The following is a 19,973-nucleotide window of genomic DNA, read 5'->3' as shown; positions in this document are numbered from 1 at the left end:
CAGTGATATACAGGGAATTACAATTTTTAACAAAGAGTTTAAGATAAGCCATTTTGCAGATGACACCTGTTTCTTTTTAAAGAATAAATCAATCGTGGATAAAACGCTTAGTATTATTTCATTATTCTCTAAAGCGTCAGGATTGTCTCTTAATATCAAAAAATGTGAATTACTCCCTATCCACACTTGCTCTGATTCCTCTATTTCCTCAATTAGAGTTGAGACGGAAGTCAAGTATTTAGGATTGTTGATTTCTAAAAATATAGTAAAAAGGGAAGACACTAACATTACAAATCGTATAGTAGATGTGAAGAGATCATTAAGCCATTGGCTAACCAGAGACCTAACTATCTTTGGTAGAATCACTCTATCTAAAGCAGAAGGTATTTCCAAATTGATTTTTCCCTGTCATTCATTATATATTTCCTCATGAAACATTAATAAAGCTAACTCTGTTATTTATCAGTTCTTATGGAGGAATAAAACACACTACATTAGAAGGTCACAACTTGTTAAGGAGTATGATAGTGGTGGTATTAAAGCCCCAGATTTTAGTCTATGATTGGCACCTTCAGACTGAACTGGATCAAATCTTGTCTTTCCCAACCAAACTCTATGTGGTTTCACATTCCAAGATCTTTATTTCAGCAAATAGGAGGCTTGGATTTTGTTTTGAAGTGTGACTTTGACGTGAACAGAATTCCAACAAAGTTGTCCGATTTCCATAAACAAGCTCTTATTTTTTCGAAGATGGTATTTTCCCACAACTTTTCCCCTCACAATTTGACTATATGGAACAACAGAGTAATTACTATTAGCAGGAAATCAGTTTTTATTAATAATTGGTTTGAACTAGACATAGTTTTTGTGACCGACTTGATGGATAATAATGGTTCATTTTTGAGTTATGCAGATTTCATAGGAAAATATGATTTAAATTGCTCTCAAAGAGAATTTAACAAAACATGTAAATCAATTCTTTTATCATTAGTCCAGTTGATACACAACTATCTAATATACAACAAATCATTACCTATGTTACCAAATCTTTTAATTGGAGAATATAATTTGTTGGGAAAAAAAAAGTAACAATAAGTTGTTTAGTTACGTTCTAAAATGTAAAATATTCCATGGGTATTGCAGGGGGTTACAGCAGAGCCCTAACCTGAGGAACCCCACTACCTTAAAAAAAGCCTATTCTAAATATACTAAGTGGCTTATTTTACCTAAAGTTAAAGAAACCCATTTCAAAATCCTAAATAATATAAATCCTGTGTCAAATTTTCTTAAAAAAAGATTTAATTTTGAGGTAGAGTTATGCTCCTTCTGTCATAATGTAGATGAAACTTTAGAACATTTATTTTTTATGTGTCCTGTCTCTCAATCTTTTTGGTCAAATATTAATAATTGTATTTCACTAAAAATAACTGATTTTCCAAACTTTGAAATACAACATATTGTTTACTACATGGAAAATTTAGATTCTTCCATTTCAGATATTGTCAATATTATTTAACTACTGGGGAAAAACCATATTCATTGTGCAAAGTGGAGAAAACACAAGCCCTCACTTTCTGGATTTACCAACGAGTTCAAACTGTTTTTTTACAGCCCTGGAGAAACTTCAGAATAGTACATTTGTACAGAAGCTTTATTCTGACTTTGCAAAAAAACTGTTGTTTTGACTTGGGGAGCGTGTGTGTGTGTTCAAGATGTAGGTACGTATATGTTTGTATGTGGATGTGTTTATGTGCATTTGTTTACTGACTGCCCATATGCTGCTGAGTTTGGCCATGATCTCCTCTGTGTCTAAGCTCTGATTACTATTGTATTTTATCATTTTTAATTTTAAGCTTCTTGCCTTGTTCCCCCTTTTACTGAAATGTTTGTTTTCATTCTGTTCTTGCTTCTGAAGCTGTAACAAGCTGAGATTTTATCCTCATCGAGTGTTTGTAATTTTGAAATTGTTCAATAATAATTAAAAAAAAAAAAAAACATTCACACCATGATGGAGGAAAACACTTCCTGTTGTCTTTCCTCCTGACGGTCATGTGACCGAGCAGCCAGTGATAGAGCGCCCTCTGCTGGTCACAGCAGCTCACTTCAGACTACTTCTTCTTCTTTGGTTTATTGGCGGTTAGCAAACAACTGTAGGTGCATTTCCGCCATCACTGGTAAGGAATGTGAACTAAGAAGCAGGAAGGACCTTTATTTGATAAATTAAATCATGAAATAATTAATATTAAAAATAAATTCATCAGTAAATAAATACATACATACAAACTAGATTATATTTATTACTTTTGATTGTTTGTAAGTACTGCAAATAATTGTCTCTAGAATCCCATTGTAATATGTCCTTAATCCATTATCCAGTGTTATTTTTCACAAATTTCTTTGTTGACTATATCCATATTGTCTCTATATATAAATAAGATATTTTAGTTGTCGCTATTTTTGTCCCTTCAAGTTATTCAAGTGACACAATAATTGCAGGTGCAAACATGGCTGTTTTGTGAAAATATCAGTCTTATTTTATTGTAAATTGTGGAAATAACTCTCAATGTTTTTGAATTCCAGCATTTACCAACAAAACTCTTCTAAATTATATATATATATATATATATATTTTAATGGTCACAAAACCAAGGATTTTTGAAGTGTTGATCTTGCAGGGACTGATATCCGTCACTTGTTGCTTGGATATTTTCAGCACCTTTCAAACTATTATTATCAGTTATACATGGAAGTGAAAACTACGGCACATTAGTGTTAAAATTGCACTTTTTTTCCAATTAATCTGTGGCCCACTTGAGCTCAAACTGCACTGGATTTGGTCCCTGAGCCAAAATGTGTTTGACACCCCTGGTTTATGGTTTCTTCTTCACCACAGAAGTCACACTTCTCATTTGGATGTTTCCCTTTTCTGAAAAGTGTGCTGTTGAGGTTTGTATGACTTGATATAAACCCCCATGTTGCTTAAAGTCCTCTGGATTGTATACACTCACCACCTGCTCCCATTGGTTTTTCAATTTCTCCTTTATCTTGTTTTTAATCTGCTCTGATAGTGGCCTTCAGCTCTTCTGCATTGTTGGGTCTGGCGTCTCCCATCTTCCTCTTCACAATAGCCCATAGATTTTCTATGGGGTTAAGGTTCAGGCGTGTTTGCTGGCAAATCAAGAACAGGGATACCATGGTCCTTAAACCAGGTACTGGTGGCTTTGCCACTGTGTGCAGGTGCCAAGTCCTGTTGGAAAATGAAATCTCCATAAAGTTGGTCATCAGCAGGAAGCATGAAGTGCTCTAGAACTTCCTGGTCGATGGCAGCGTTGACCTTGGACCTAAAGAAACACAGTGGACCAACACCAGCACATGATATGGAACCCCAAACCATCACTGACTGTGGAAACTTTAAACTAGACCTTAACCAACATGGATTCTGTGCCTCTTCTCTCTTCCTACAGACTCTGGGACCTTGATTTCCAAAGGACATGCAAAATGTACAGGTGTTTTGAGTGAATTAGCTGATTAGAATGGAGCACCAGGTGTCTTCAATATTGAATCTCTCCACAATATTCTTCATTTCTGAGATATTCTCTTTGAGGTTTTCATTAGTTGTCAGTTATTATCGTCAACATTAAAAGAAATAAACACTTGAAATATGTCAGCCTGTGTAAAATGAATGTATACAAAATACATTTTTCACTTTTTGAATATAACTACTGAAATAAATCAACCTTTTCATGATATTCTAATTATATGACCAGCACCTGTAAATGGACCAAGACTAAGTTTTCCAAAGTGAAACTCTAATATAATTTTTCCTAAATGATTCTCTCTCTGTTTGTGAATAGTCCCAACATGCCAGAAAACAAAGCCACCTTCTCCATCACAGGAGGAGGAGTCACTGATGCCAAAGAGTGATGAAGAGGAGACAAAGCTTCCAGTAACATCTTATTGTTCTACACTCACCTTCTCCAGTTCACCTATTTAATATATTTGTGAACAAATGGATTTATTATATATTTATTGAGTTTCTTAATGAAGCATTGGCCAGATGTACTGAAGTGATGGAGTTCTACAACTGTGGGTTCATTGTTATACCATGCTGTGTTTTAAAATGTTAAAGTCAATTAAAACAATCATCAAAACCAATGTGTTGTTAGTTTTACAGTTTCCAAGAAAACTCTGACAATAAAACTCAATTAGAATATGTTTTTAATTGTTATATTGGGAATAACCATCATCTATGAATGGTTAATAATGGTAAATAAATAGTTAATTAACATTTAGTTAATTTCTGTTAACAATGAAATGATAGTTAATAATGTTTTTTAATGATTTGTAATGCTGTAATTGATGTTATACTAACAGTTTATTGATGCACACATTACATTTTATTAACTTTATAAAGTGTAAAGAAAACCTTGATTATGGTTTACAAAACATCTATAAACATTACAGAGACACATGGATCAGATATTAGTTAATGGTTTATAAATGTTTTATGATCTATTATTATTATTATTAGGATGTTACTATAAAGTTGGAACTGAAGATATTAATCCCTTACTAATGCTTTATAAAACATTTTTTAGATCATTAATACTTTACTAATGGTTATTAATAGGTTTAAAAATCATTTACAATCATTATCTGGATAGTTATTGTAAAGTTGGAACATATGTTTATAATACTTTGTAAATGGCTAATAAACACTGTGTAGAGCATCATAAACATTAGTTGAATGGTCATTATAAAGTTAAATTGATGATTGTAAAACTTTATGTAGCACCTGCACACCACTCTATATGAAGCCCTTCTTGAGAATGGAGGGGTGCTGGGGTTCAGTTAAATTTGTAAAGATAGATACCACAAAAGTGTATGATCCCACCAATATACACAACTAATTCACTATATAATCCTAATCAATAACGCTGAGATCCAGAGATGAAATATGTTTAAACAACTTTATATGAACTATATTTTAAGATGGATGAATAACAGTATACAACGACACACAATGGAATCCAACACGTGTCAAATCAACTCCAGCAATGGTGGTGGGCCCACACCACACACGCACACACAGTCACGTGTAATCGTTAAAACGAACGACTTCCTCTGTCTTACTCACAACTCGATGCAATTATTGTTTCCAGCTGGTAGGTCTTTCAAAACATTGGGTGCGTTGAAACTCTGTCTTTCAAAACATTGAGTGCGGTGAAAACGCAGGGCAACTGCGGTTCCCAAACACAGTAGCCGACAACGTGGCTCCCCGTTAACCAGCAGTGGCCTCCTCCTCGTCCGCGGCTCTCACACCTGGTCCTACACGGTAGCTCCTCGTTAGCCCGCTCGGCTAACTCCTCCGTCCGCGCCTCTCTCACACCTGGTCCTGCACGGTAGCTCCTCGTTAGCCCTCTCGGCTAACTCCTCCGTCCGCGCCTCTCTCACACCTGGTCCTCCACGGTACGACCCGTCCTCCGCTCTCCACGCTGAAGTCTGTCGAACTCGTCAAAACTCCTGCAAGCCTTCACTTAGCTTCACTCCGTCTGTACGTCTCTGTTTCTCCGGTCAACATCCGGGGCTTCTCGCGCACACCTCACTCTCTTTTCTCCTCTCCCTCTTTTTCCCGTGCTAGTCCGCGCTGACGTCACTTCCGCATTTTTCAATTGCATAATAAACAAGATTACGACAATCAACCATTGGAAATAAACCCAGGATTATAAAAGAAATAATAATAAATAAAAAAAAATCATACACATTGGCTTCAATAGTATTATTTCAACACCAGGTGTCTTTAATATTGAATCTCTCCACAATATTCTACATTTACTTTATAAAGTGTAAAGAAAACCTTGATTATGGTTTATAAAACATCTATTAACATTACAGAGACACATGGGTCAGATATTAGTTAATGGTTCATAAATGTTTTATGAAGTATCTATTATTCTTATTATTATCTGGATAGTTATTGTAAAGTTGGAACACATTTTTATAATACTTTGTAAATGGTTAATAAACACTGTGTAGAGCATCATAAACATTAGTTGAATGGTCATTATAAAGTTAAATTGATGATTATAAAACTTTAACAATTGCTTTATAAAGCATTTAAATATATGTTAATGAATATTATAAAGTTGCAACTAATTCTTGTAATATTAATAACTCATTAATTAATAACTAACTAACTAAACCTAACCCAGATCATCTGGTTATAATAGAGTTAAACTAATGACTAATTAGTTTATTGCAAGTCTTGCCTTCATTTATTCATCTTTAGCAACAATGCTAATGACTTCCACAGATACAAGATTTTTTAACCCCAAAAACCTTTTTTTTTCATCTAAAAGTGCTACAGGAGCCCCGCTCATAATCATGCATTTTTTGAATTTCCACTAGTGGCAGTTGTTTACAGGTAGTCATGGTAACGCAGGTTATAATTTGAAAAATATCAGAATTAACCGCAGTGTGAGTTTTGCAGCAGGATCAACAACAGTGACAGCACTAAAGACTCACACATAGAACTAAAGGAGGTCTAATATCCTTAAAACCAGCCCGTAAACATTGACCAGCAGAGGTCAGCAGTGACCAAGGTTTGTGACCAAAGCTTTTTAGTAATATTACAAACTTTAATCATACATTCAGCGATATTCCTGAATCAAGTTAGGAAATACTGCTGGATTTGGAATATTGCAAATATAGTTATTTATTCAGATCATTTCCTGAATCTAGTGAACATTTAAATGAAAATATTTGTTTTATAATATTGAAAATGTAGTTATAATCCAGTGTGACTTAACGTTTTTAGATTTGAACTGATATTTTTTATGTATTTATTTATTGTTGATTTTTCCACTCTTTCATTTTTCATGTCAGTTTGAACATCTTCAGTCTCAAACCAGGAAACCGGTCTTGACAAAGTCTAAAGCCAAAAGGTTTAAGGTGGACAGGTTGGAGATGTACCCGAAGGATGAGGTCCAAGGGTCCGGACCTGCCCCCCTTGATGACTGCCTGACCAGCCTCAACTGGCTCCAGAACTTTTCCATCCTCAGTGCAGACCCGGAGCGGCCCAGTGGCCCCGGGTGTCCCTCCTCCCAGGAGCAGCTCTTCCATGAAAGCTTTGACACCGACTCTCCGTCCAGCCCCGCCGCAGGACACACCGCAGCCACCGGGATGCCTCAGTACCTCGGCAGTGACTCGACCGTTGGTCCCCTGTTCTCCAGGTACCAGGGTTGGGGTCAATTATAATTGCAATTGCTTAATGGATGATTAATTACAATTATGGCGTAATTATAATTGTAATTGTAGTTTTAATGTTGTAATCATAAGTCATTTTTTATTGAGTTTAGATACTTGACTTTGTAATTGTAATTGCCATAAAAATCCTATAAAAATTGTCAATTATAATTTAACACATGGATCCATGTTAGAGTTCTAAGTTCAGTTCTACACATATGTAGTTAACAGTTATTAAATCATGTTTCATTTCAAGCTTTCTCACATTTTATCATTTGAAACAAAAATGAAACTGAGTGTTATACTGATATAAAAAATTCTCAGACACACACACCAAAAATATTAAAAAACCTATATTTTCATTGATTAGGAAGCCTAACAAGGAAACCAATAGATATGAAATAAATTACATGATATATATTTGTTTTTAGTGTATTTTACAGCTGATTTAGGACCAGTTATCATAAGAGATGCTAACAGAAAGCTAACACAAGAGGAAGGTTAACTTAATTTAGGTTATTTATTACAGTGTCAGTGATTAATTGTATATGAACTTTAGTAATTGAATATGTCATTGTAATTGACTTTGAGGTTTAAAAAAAATTGTTATTGAAATGTAATTTGAAAAAATGCTGGTCATTTTAATCATAATTGAATTGTTAATTGACAATGGGTAATTGAAAATGTAATTATAACTGAAAAATGTAATTGACCCCCACCCAGGTGCCCTCACATCCAGATGCAGCCCATCCCTCTGGTGGAGGTGGACTACAAGACCAACCCTAAAGCCAAACCACCTCATTCCCACTCCTCTCTCATCTACATGGCCATGCAGGCCAGTGAACAGCCCAAAGTCACTTTGTCCACCATCTATAAGTGGATCAAAGAGAACTTCTGCTACTACAGACACGCAGAGCCCACCTGGCAGGTAAGTGACACCCACTTTTATTATTTATGACTATCCATCTCCCTTCATTTATCATCACTTACTCATATTTGCTCAATGGTTTTGGAATAAATATTGCTTTTATTGTGTCTTTGTTACAGAACTCTATTCGTCACACCTTGTCCCTCAACAAGAGGTTCAAGAAGGTCCCTCGACAGAAAGACGAGCCCGGCAGAGGAGGATTCTGGAAAATCAACCCAGAGGCAAAGACTTTATTATCTTTTTCATTATCTATCTATAATACAAGAAAGGTCAGTGTGTGTGCGTGTGTGTATTTATAACAAATATAGTAAATAAAAACAAAAAACTAAACATTTATACAAAAAGTACACAAAACGACAACAGAAATGCACAAAAATATACATAAAGGCTCCACTCAAAATAAACAAAACTTAATATTTGTACAAAAATACAAAAAATGACTCTAGAATCACATTACAATGGCAACAAAAAACAAAAATCCACAAAAAGACAACAGAAAGATACAAAATTACACTTATTGACTCCAATAAATATTACAGAAAAATACATCCAACCTTCAAACACGTACTCATTTCAGATCACTTCTTGGTATCTTTTGAATTAAAAATATCGGCTTAAATTCTGAGAGAATCCTGCAGTCTGTGCCTTTTCCTCGCCCTCCGCTCTCTTTTCTGTTTCAGGTGTCTTGATGCTGGAGACAACGGTTCCTGATCGATGGCTCACGGCTCAACTAGTCTGGAACACTTGGATGGACTATCCTTTTATCCTATTCTGTTTGTCGCTCTGTTCACTAACCCCAACCAGTAGAAGCGGATGGCTGCCACCTCTGAACCTGGTTCCGCTGGAGATTTCTTCCTATAAAAAAGAGGGAGTTTTTTCTTCCCACTGTCGCTAAATGCTTGTTCATGTGGATCTTGTTGGGTTCTTTCTTCTTTTTATTATGGACTTTATATTTTGTATGAGGTACCAAGTGTAAAAATGTAGTATAAAAGTTTTAGCTAACACATTTTCATTATTTATCTCACTTTTCTCATATTTTGCACATTTTCCTACATTTAACACAACATTTAACCACATATATAGAGGCAAAAAAAAGCATTAAATCTAAATATAAATGGCATATGTTATATTGGTGAAGAGGTGGGTGGGAACGGTTTTGTGTGTCTCTGCTTGTGCATTGGTTAAGGTTACAATGGGCGGGGTCAATTAGCATATGAACGAAACATTTAAGTTCCACATTTAGATTTAAATTTAGGTTTAACATTTAGATTTAGATTTAAACATTTAGATTTAACATTTAACATTTAGATTTAGATTTAACATGAAGATTTAACATTTAGATTTAACATTCAGATTTAACATTTAACATTTATATATAAAATTTAACATTTAGACTTAGATTTAACATTAAGATATAACATAACATTTAGATATAACATATAACATTTAGATTTAAAATTTAGATATAGATTTAACATTTAGATATAACATATACCATTTAGATTTAAAATTTAGAAATAGATTTAACATTTAGATATAACATATACCATTTAGATTTAGATTTATATATTTAGATTTTATGCTTTATTTTACCTCTATATACGTGGTTAAATGTTGTGTTAAATGTAGGAAAATGTGGTAAATATGAGAAAAGTGATATAAATAATGTAAATGTGTTAGCTAAAACTTTTATACTACATTTTTACACTTACCACCCAATTATTTTGCTCAGCGCTTTGAGATGACTTTCTTCTATTTTGTGCTATATAAATAAAGTTGCATTGAATTGAATTTGGTCATAATTGACAACTCTACTTAAGCTCCTCCCACTACTATACTGTAGTAGTTATATTTAAAGCTGATGTTTTTTTTTTTTAAATGTGGGATTAAATAACACTGAATGATAATCAATGAAAGGAAGACTTTACATGTGAATATATTGGTTTAAATACATAATAGTGATGTGGCAGTCCAAATTCTAACAACATATTTCATTTAAAAGCTAGTAATACTTAATCAGAGGTGAAAATAACTGATTACAAAGTACTCACGTTATTGTAATTGAAATGCTTTTTATTGATACTTTTTTCAGTATATTTCTAAATCAGTGTTTTGACTTGTACTTACAGTACATTTTAAAATAAGTAATTTATTACATTACTGCCAACAGTTACTGAGTATTTTTTTTATTTTAAAATGATCAACAGACTTTGTAAAACTACAAAAAATGAAATGACCAGACAACAATCAAATGCATCACACCATAGTCGACCAATCAGATTAAAGGTAATGCACCGCACCAAAACAGCATTGAATGCTGGTTCTTTTCTTAGTTTCAGATTTCATAAATGTAGTTATACTTAGAACTGGAGATTTTTTATTATTATTTTGAATTGAATTATTTTGTGTTATTTAATTTAAAAAAATAATTGTTCATTTTGGCTGAACATTTATTTCATACAGATGCCTTTGTGTAAGAATAAATTAAGTTACAATTGCAAGATTTCATCTCTTCCTTTTTAAGTTTATGTTTACTGTATGCAAGGTAATCATGTCAAGATTTATTATGGATCAGGTCTGTGAAAGGATAGGGCACTGCATGAGTACCTCACATAATGGTCTAATTTGTGTTTTTTGCAAGGGTGGCAAAAATACTAGTCTTCAGTACTCAAGTAAAAGTATAGATACTTGAATAAAAATAACTCTGGTAAAAGTAAAAGTATTGAAGTTGCTCCCTTACTTGAGTAAAAGTAAAAAAGTACATGCTACTAAATGTACTGTACTGTAATTAAAAAGTAAAACAAATGTTCCTTCAATTATAAGACAGTGTTTTTAAACCAGCAAATTCTATATTCTTTATTTTTTTTAAGAACTTGTAGAATACTGGTTTATGAAAACAAGTAAAATCTGTTACCCTTGAACATCTGGAGAATTTAGCACTCATAATGAACACAATTTGTAAATAAAATGTGTCAAGAAATAAAATGTTCAATAAAACCCAGAGCAGCTTTGAGTTTAACGTCCTTAAGAACTTGTGTTAAACTGGTACATGGACATAAATTAAATCTGTTACCCTATATGAACACCTGGAAAATTTAGCACTAATTATAGATTAAAATAAATGTGTAAATAAAATGTTTCAAGCTTCTCCTCCAGCTTCACGGTTGTTGGTTGTGGAAGATGACGTCACGATGTAAAAAGAAGCAATTGTGACGTCATCTTTAATGGTCATAAAATTAAGGCCGTAGCTATGGATACGTTAAAACCACTCGGCCATCCTGGCACGGTGAAAACATAGGCATATTACATTTATGTAGTATTGGAATGGATTATTATTCATGGTTTCTTTTTGTGTATTATTATAATTATATATCTTTATAATCAATAATCCTGTAATTATATATCTTTATAATCAATAATCCTGTAATTATATATCTTTATAATCAATAATCCTGTAATTATATATCTTTATAATCAATAATCCTGTAATTATATATCTTTATAATCAATAATCCTGTAATTATATAACTTTATAATCAATAATCCTGTAATTATATATCTTTATAATCAATAATCCTGTTAATAAAATACATTCTCAGTCAGTCCAACTTTTTTTTAAAGCCCCACAGGACAAGGACAAACAATTTCAGAACATCTGATTTTGACTTAATCTAAATCTAACAATAACAACCATGTACGTAAGCGATGATACAAATCAGATATAAATTACTAGGAAACTCAGATTAACACTAAAATGTCAGTTTGATCCAAAATGCACAAAGTCTAAATCATTAACAAATACGAATAATTATATTTTAAAAATTAAACTTATTACACATTAAACATCTCATACATACCTAATAAATCAAATAAACAGACACAATAAACCACTAAATGCTAAATAATATTAATAATAATATTGCTTTAAATCACCAGTAAATAACATCTTTAACTAACTAAAATAACTGATTGTTTAATTTCTAAATGTAAAACATCTTATAATTAAAATTAATACTGTAAGATTTCAACTTTTGAAAACTGTGCATTGACATACATTTCTTCCTGCATGTACAGTGGGCCATAAAAGTATTTATTCAGCCACCAAATGTGCAAGTTGTCCCACTTAAAAAGATGAGAGAGGCCTGTAATTTTCATCATAAATATACCTCAACTATGAGAGACAAAATGGAAAAAAAAAATCAAGAAAATCACATTGTAGGATTTTTAATAAATTTATTGGTAAATCCCTCTGTAAAATAAATATTTGGTCACCTACAAACAAGCCAGATTTGTGTCTCTCACAGACCTGTAACTTCTTCTTTAAGAGGCTCCTCTGTCCTCCACTCGTTACCTGTATTAATGGCACCTGTTTGAACTGGTTACCAGTATAAAAGACACCTGTCCACAACCTCAGACAGTCACACTCCAAACTCTACTATGGCCAACACCAAAGAGCTGTCAAAGGACACCAGAAACACAATAGTAGACCTGCACCAGGCTGGGAAGACTGAATCTGTAATAGGTAAACAGCTTGGTGTGAAGAAATCAACTGTAGGAGCAATTATTAGAAAATGCAAGACATACAAGACCACTGATAATCTCCCTCAATCTGGGGCTCCACACAAGATCTCACCCTGTGGGGTCAAAATGATCACAAGAACAGTGAGCAAAAATCCCAGAACCACACGGGGGGACCTAGTGAATAACCTGCAGAGAGCTGGGACCAAAGTAACAAAGGCTACCATCAGTAACACACTACGCCACCAGGGATTCAAATCCTGCAGTGCCAGACGTGTCCTCCTGCTTAAACCAGTACATGTCCAGACCTGTCTGAAGTTTGCTAGAGAGCATTTGGATGATCCAGAAGAGGATTGGGTGAATGTCATATGGTCAGATGAAACCAAAATAGAACTTTTTGGTAAAAACTCAACTAGTCGTGTTTGGAGGAGAAAAAACACCATACCATGTGTAAAGCATGTGACAAAGGGCAGCCCTGGTGGAGTCCAACCCTCACTGGAAACCAGTTTGACTTACTGCCAGCAATGCGGACCTTTCTAATATTAAATACATTATTCATAATTTTATTTTTCTTCTCATTTGTCTTCTTTAGAATTTATTTATTCGTTTATATTTTGGCTGCACAATTAAAGTTAAAGAATAAACAAAATATAATTTGAGAAATTTTCATCCAGCAGTCATCACTGCATTTATGAATATTAGTTCTAAAAACATTTTTATTATTAGGATTTGGTACAATTTCAGTAAACAATGTTACGATTTATTTTTAGTATTTACTTTTCTGACGTGCAATAACTCAAAAAAAAATTCTAAAAAGTTTTGTTTAAATCATATTAATTGCATATAGTTAGTAGGGGTGAGTATTGACAATGATGTTACAATACGATACGTGTCACAATACAATAATATTGTAATATATTGAGATACTCTACCCAGTTAATATCAAAATTAAACGTAAAGATGAAAAATCAAGTTGCTGTATATGTTCATCAGAAGATATTGATCATTCAGAGGACAAAATACAGTGTTACACACTGCCATCATAAAATAAAGTGCAACAAGTTTCTTTTCACTGAAACTACTGTGTAGAAGTCTCAAAGTAACCATGACAACATAATGACGGCATTGGAACAACTGTAAGTGAGAACATTAAGGATAAAACACCCTGAGTTACTGATAATGCAAAAAAATATAAAAAATAATGTATCCTATTGTATCAGTTTAATCACTGATCTGAACAGATTATATGAAAATAAAATGCCTGTGCATACATAAATATTGCAGGAATTACACACTGCCATCATTAAATCATGTGCATCAAGTAACCATTGCACACATTGAAAGCATTGTAATCACTGAAATATTGCAGAAATACACAAAAATATTGATTAAATATTGTCCCCCTACAAACCTAATAGTTAGTGAAAATCTATTTTTTTAATTCATTTTTGTTGAATTAAAAGAAGGGAAATGTTTCAGGTTCAGAATAATCCAATTTTAAACTAAATATATTTGAGTGTAGTTTTAAGAAGGTGGTCACTGGGTCCTGAAGTCACACCATTTTAAAACTAGTGTTTTTACATTAACAACTAAGCAGAAGCAGAAGCAGATAACTGGTTTCCACTGAAGGACTTTATGTTCAAATGTATGTTCCACCAATAGTCAAACTGCAGCCCAACAATGTCAGACTGACACCAACTTAGCTTTAAACCATAGCAAACTACCCTTATTAATACATTACATGAAACATTGAAACACACGCTCACAGTTAAACACAAAAATGCATAATGTGTTAAGTCCAAAACGTCTTTTCCTTACAAACAAAGAACAAAACCAATGCAAACACATTCACACCATCATGGAGAGGATCCAAGATGGCGGAGTGAGAGGACACTTATTTGCAGGCTCGCAAGAAATACATTGTGTATTCCTGGAATTGTGAACTTTGTGGTGCAATAACCCAAAACCTACCAAAAAGGAACATTTTCAAAGCCTTTTGACTTTATTAGTCATATATTGAGCGTACCGAAATGTCAGACCACGACGACAGTGTGTGTGTTCAACCTGTTGCTGTTCTATCCGTGTCGGACGGTGAGGTGGAAGACATTGAGGTAGATGAAACCTCTAAAGCAGGCAGGATAAACCTGGCCCATACTCCAATCAAAAGCCCTAAACCCAAGAAGTTGAAGGCAAGCGGCGACAAAAAGGAAGAGGAAAATTTCAACGCTACTCTTCTCCACGCAATTCAGGTGCTGACTGGGAAAGTGGATGATCAGACTGAACTGATGAAAAGCTTTGACAGACGTATTGAAGCGAATGCGGTGGCTGCAAGTGAGAACAGAAAAGAAATTGTTCAGCTTCAGAAAAAAGTTGAAGAGTTTCATATGAAAAATGTCAAGCTTAATAATGCAAGTAAGGAACAGGCTCGGTACAAAAGGAGGTGGAATCTCCGGCTGACCGGTCTCCAGGAGAAGGAAGGTGAAGACACGAGAGAGGCTGTCATCATGATTCTCACCAGAATTGTTCCAATGGTTGTGGATCGTCTGAGAGACACTGTGGATGTTGTGCACCGCCTGGGGAAGAGAAACACCACTACTTCACCGAGCACGCCGAGGCAAATTATCATCCACTTCTGGTTGAAAATGGTGTGGGATGAAGTGTGGAAAAAGTCCAGAGAGGCACGAGTGTGTAGCGAGATGCACATTCGTTTCAGAGAGGATTGTTCAAAAGAGGAACGGGAGGCTCGCTCCAAGCTGTGGCCCCTGGTTGTGGAGGCCAGGAAGAAAGGGAAACGAACATTCCTAAAGGAAGGGTATGCTCTGATTGACAACCAGCGTGTGGACCCTAAATGATTATCTTTGTGGGGCTTTCATTGCTCCAGTACAGGTACTCTGACTGTTTTGCACTGACGTTTTGAAGGTTTGATATGTTTAAGGTTGTTGCAAAACATTAACATTGATGATGAAAATTACAATCTTTTATGTTTGTATGGCTACAACAAAAAAGCTCAGAACACATTTGTTTTTTATTCCCTGAGTAAGTTGTTGGAGGAATGGAAACTGACTTACACCACTGACAAAGTCATCGTTGGGGGAGACTATAACCTGGCTCCTGACCTCTGGATGGACCGGCTTCCTCCAAAGGGACAATATCATAACTATGAGGAAATCATTGTTGATTTTATTTCCAAGGAAAACCTAATTGACATTTGGAGAATGAGAAACTCCAATACTTTGCAATATACTTGGGTTAATTCTGCTAACAACGGTCAACATTCAAGGATAGATTTTTGGTTCATTTCTACAAACCTAATTAATAAAATGCATAAATGTGAGATAACAGCTTCACCCCTGACAGATCACTGTGCAATTACAATATGTCTCCAGCCTGATGGGCTTCAATATATACCTAACCCTTTATGGAAATTTAATAGTAGCCTTCTTCTTTCAAGAATGTATTTCAACTGGACACCTGTCTTCTACTATGAAACATGGAATAATCACCTTAATCCCAAAACCCAATAAGGATAAATTATCACTTGACAATTGGAGGCCGATTACTCTTTTATGTAATGACTATAAATTGTTAGCACGTGTACTCTAAGAGATTAGATATGGGTTTAAACAATATAGTTGATGAATGCCAATCAGCCTTTGTAAAAGGCAGAAATATTCATAACCATACAAGGCTGATTATTGATATGTTAGATTATAGAGATTATATTGAAACAGACAGTCTGGTGTTATTTATAGACTTTTTCAAGACATTTGACACTGTTGAACATCCCTTTTTACTGAAAACACTTCACTTCTTGGGCTTTGGAGAACAGTTCTGTAACATTGTAGAGATGCTATATACTGACATCACTAGTTCAGTCTCTCTGAATCCTGGTGTGACTCCTAGATTCGAGGTGTTACGTTGAATTCGACAGGGTTCCCCCATCTCCCCAAAACTTTTCATCCTAGCAACACAGTTATTATCAGTTCTGATCAATAACTCCAGTGATATACAGGGAATTACTATTTTTAACAAAGTTTAAGATAAGCCAATTTACAGATGACACCTGTTTCTTTTTAAAGGCAAATGTATTTGTATAGTGCATTTCATACACAAGGCAACTCAATGTGCTTTACATGATAAAACATTCAATTGTTTAAAATCAATAAGAACATTTAGTAAAATCAATTAAAATCATCAACAAACACATGACATCAACAACATGACCAAAAATCTCTTTCTCAATCATATGCAGTAGAGAAAAATAGTGCCTTTAACTTTGATTTAGAAATATTCACATTAGATGCTGACTTCAGCTCTGCTGGCACACTGAAAAAATGGCCTCATGGTGGTTGTGGAGCGTTAATGATTTTAGTTTTCACATTCGACAGCATTTTTTAATTAATAAATAAAATTGTAGAATGTTATTTTTGACATTTATTTGTTCAATTATTATTTTTTACTTTTTTTAATTCGTTTGCAGGAAATTGACAAATAATATTTTACACAGCCAGTCTTATTTTACCTCATCATCATGTTTGTTAAGCCAGATATTTATCAAAAATCGGGAGTTGGGACCCGATGTGGGGTCACCAGGAATTTAAATGGGGTCACATGGAATGTCTTGTACTTGATAAAAATAGCTGATAAAAAATATTTTTAAGTTTTAATAAATTATTTTTCAAATAAAAACACAACTGTATCCTATACCCTGACTTTCTCAAATAGAAAATTAGCTCATAAAGCAGGAATGATGAAAGAAAATAATAAAAAATAAAATACTATATAAAAATATCTGAGCTGGTGCATTGTGTTACTTCTTGCAGTAATCTTAGTAGTTCTGTATTACATATTGAATAAAAAATTCTCAGAAAAAGCCTGTGGGGTCGCCAAAAATTTGTGATATTAAAATGGGGTCATGGTCCAAAGAAGGTTGGGAACCACTGCTCTAGATGTTAAGATGGATGTTTAAATACACTAAGCAAATATAAATGTGTATGTTCATTGTGTATATTTGATGTGTATGTTCATTGTGTATATTTGATGTGTATGTTCATTGTGTATATTTGATGTGTATGTTCATTGTGTATATTTGATGTGTATGTTCATTGTGTATATTTGATGTGTATGTTCATTGTGTATATTTGATGAATATCTTTTCTTTAGTTTTTTTTTATTGTCTGAAGTGTAGCGTGATGTTATATCTTACAGATTCCTATTTCCAGTAGAACTGGCAAATTTAGTTCAAAGTTCTCCATTGAGAGGCTCTGTAGTTGTGGTGAGTATGTCTTCTGTTATTAAAACTTAGCTCCAGTTGATAAAATGACATTGTTTCTTTTCTCTCTTTTTCAACAGTGAATGTGGCAGTGTAAACTGTGCTCGGTGGCAGTTGCAGGTAGATTGGCTTTATTAAACCACTATAAATTAAAACATCCACACCTTGGGCGTACAAGCCATTATCCGGGTACTTTTTTAGAGTGCCCTTGCACATTTAAAACATGGAATGCATTACACATTCATCACTCTCGAGATCATTCTACAAACGATAAAGCAGTAAAAGTAGTATCGATATTTATTTTGAACCTTATTTCTGACATGTGTTTATAAGGGTGGAGACGAAACCAATCGAAGACAAATCGAGGAGACCACTGTTGGCATTTACATCCGGAAACCAGACTGCAACTCTAAGCCAGGTGACATCGGCGTTGTGATCGAGGGTCAGGTGGTTTTGCGGCAGGTGGACAACTTTCCACTTGCTGTTGCTATGTTGTTTGGTTTAATTTATGCATTAAACCTCGACTACCCTCGTTACCTCAAATATACATTTGAGGTGTTTCAAAAAATCCTAATGGAGCTGGAGGGCACCACTCTTTCAAAAAAGGTTCAAGTGCTCAAGAACAGACTCCATGAATGACTGAAAATGCCAATCTACCTTGGGGGGTAAAACCCAGTTTACAATGTTTAAAATGTTGCACATATTGGATGTCGGTATCGTTTACTTCACTGTTAAAAAAACTTGATGTCATGTGCTGTGATTTTTGTTTGCACTGTTCTTAACCTATAAGTATTTAAATGTATCTGTTTGCAGAGTACTGCATCATGTTTAAATGATCTGAGTTGAAGACCTGTTTCCATGCACAGTATTGCATATTGTCATATATTTTGTTCATTCATACCTGTAGCCGTATATGGAAAGAAATGCAATGTTCATGTGCAATGTTTTCTAAGGAAAAAAAAATTGTAATCCAGCATTTTTGCAATGCTTTTTTTGTTTCATGTCAATGTGTTTTTGACTGATATCCATTTGTGGATTAAAAGTGGTTGAAGATATTTTGTTTCCATCCCTTTTTTTCTCTGAAAGATGTGATGCGTGTAGTGGCATAAGATGTGGTTGTAATTGTAGTCTTTGCAAACTAGTTTTTAGTGGTAGAAGATCATTTTTAAACTAACATAAAATATTTTATATAGTTATACATTTTAAAATTAAATCTAATTTAAATGATTAAATTTGAGTTATTTAATGATAGATCTATGTTCAATTAACATATATATATTTTTAAAGCTTAACAAAATAGTAATATGTTAAAACACCATGAAAAAATTATTTGAGTATAGCGTATGTAATTCATGTAATATGCACGTGATTTTTTTATGTTGTCAAAACATAACTTTATTTAGTGGAACCGCTTTCAATGATTTTATTATGTTGTAACAACAGTTTTCTTTTTTCAGTGTGGAACATGAACAAATGAATACATATTTACATGTTTATTTGTTTCAAAAAATTAGGTAGGGTGTGTTTTTTATTTATTGTTTGTAACTTTTACTAAATATTTGCAAAAATACAAACTCCATAAGGATAATGAACTCAACTTCCAACTTCTTCAAAAGCAAAGAACAAAAAAGGGGTACATTTAAGGAAAATAAAAAACTAAATATTGCACAATAACAAATATGGTGTATCAGGGCTCCCTTATATAAATCCCAATATTGTCTTTTTTTCTCCCACCTTGTTTACACATGCTGTTGAAGGTCAACACTACATGTAGTGCAATTTTTTTATGACAGCTATGCATGTTAAATTATTGAAATGAAATAAATACCTCAGATCTCTCTCTACTTTTTTGCCATTTTATTTAATTTTGACAAAAGAGTTTCACATCCAATTATAAAATAACACACAAGTAAATGAAAGTCAATTTAAACATATTAGTAACACGGTCAAATTACACATGATTAATATTATTAGAGGAAGGCATTGCAACAAAAAAAACCAATATAAATA

The 19,973-nt window shown here is 33.7% G+C and overlaps 1 protein-coding gene and 1 long non-coding RNA gene across 3 annotated transcripts; both read left to right on the top strand.

The window, feature by feature from the left end:
* The first annotated feature begins 3,715 nt into the window (after window positions 1-3,715).
* LOC114460867 (forkhead box protein J1-B-like) lies at window positions 3,716-8,506 on the top strand. 2 transcript variants are annotated; one of them, XM_028442741.1, is made up of 4 exons: window positions 3,716-3,946; window positions 6,886-7,232; window positions 7,969-8,173; window positions 8,293-8,506. In XM_028442741.1, the coding sequence occupies exons 1-4, from the start codon at window positions 3,911-3,913 to the stop codon at window positions 8,470-8,472; spliced, it is 768 nt and encodes a 255-aa protein (XP_028298542.1). In that variant the 5' UTR covers window positions 3,716-3,910; the 3' UTR covers window positions 8,473-8,506. The 2 variants fall into 2 exon arrangements, with proteins under 2 accessions (XP_028298542.1, XP_028298543.1); XM_028442742.1 differs by lacking the exon at window positions 3,716-3,946 and adding an exon at window positions 6,445-6,602 and having other exon boundaries at window positions 8,293-8,499.
* Window positions 8,507-17,892: 9,386 nt separating this feature from the next.
* On the top strand, window positions 17,893-18,655 carry LOC114460879 (uncharacterized). The gene is made up of 3 exons (XR_003673774.1): window positions 17,893-17,966; window positions 18,044-18,083; window positions 18,297-18,655. It is a non-coding gene; the product is annotated as an uncharacterized LOC114460879 (long non-coding RNA).
* Window positions 18,656-19,973: the final 1,318 nt, after the last annotated feature.

Source organism: Gouania willdenowi, unplaced genomic scaffold, assembly GCF_900634775.1.
Source record: "Gouania willdenowi unplaced genomic scaffold, fGouWil2.1 scaffold_82_arrow_ctg1, whole genome shotgun sequence".
NCBI lineage: Eukaryota > Metazoa > Chordata > Actinopteri > Blenniiformes > Gobiesocidae > Gouania > Gouania willdenowi.
Note: the sequence above shows the minus strand (reverse complement) of the source record. Positions and strands in the feature narration are given on the sequence as shown.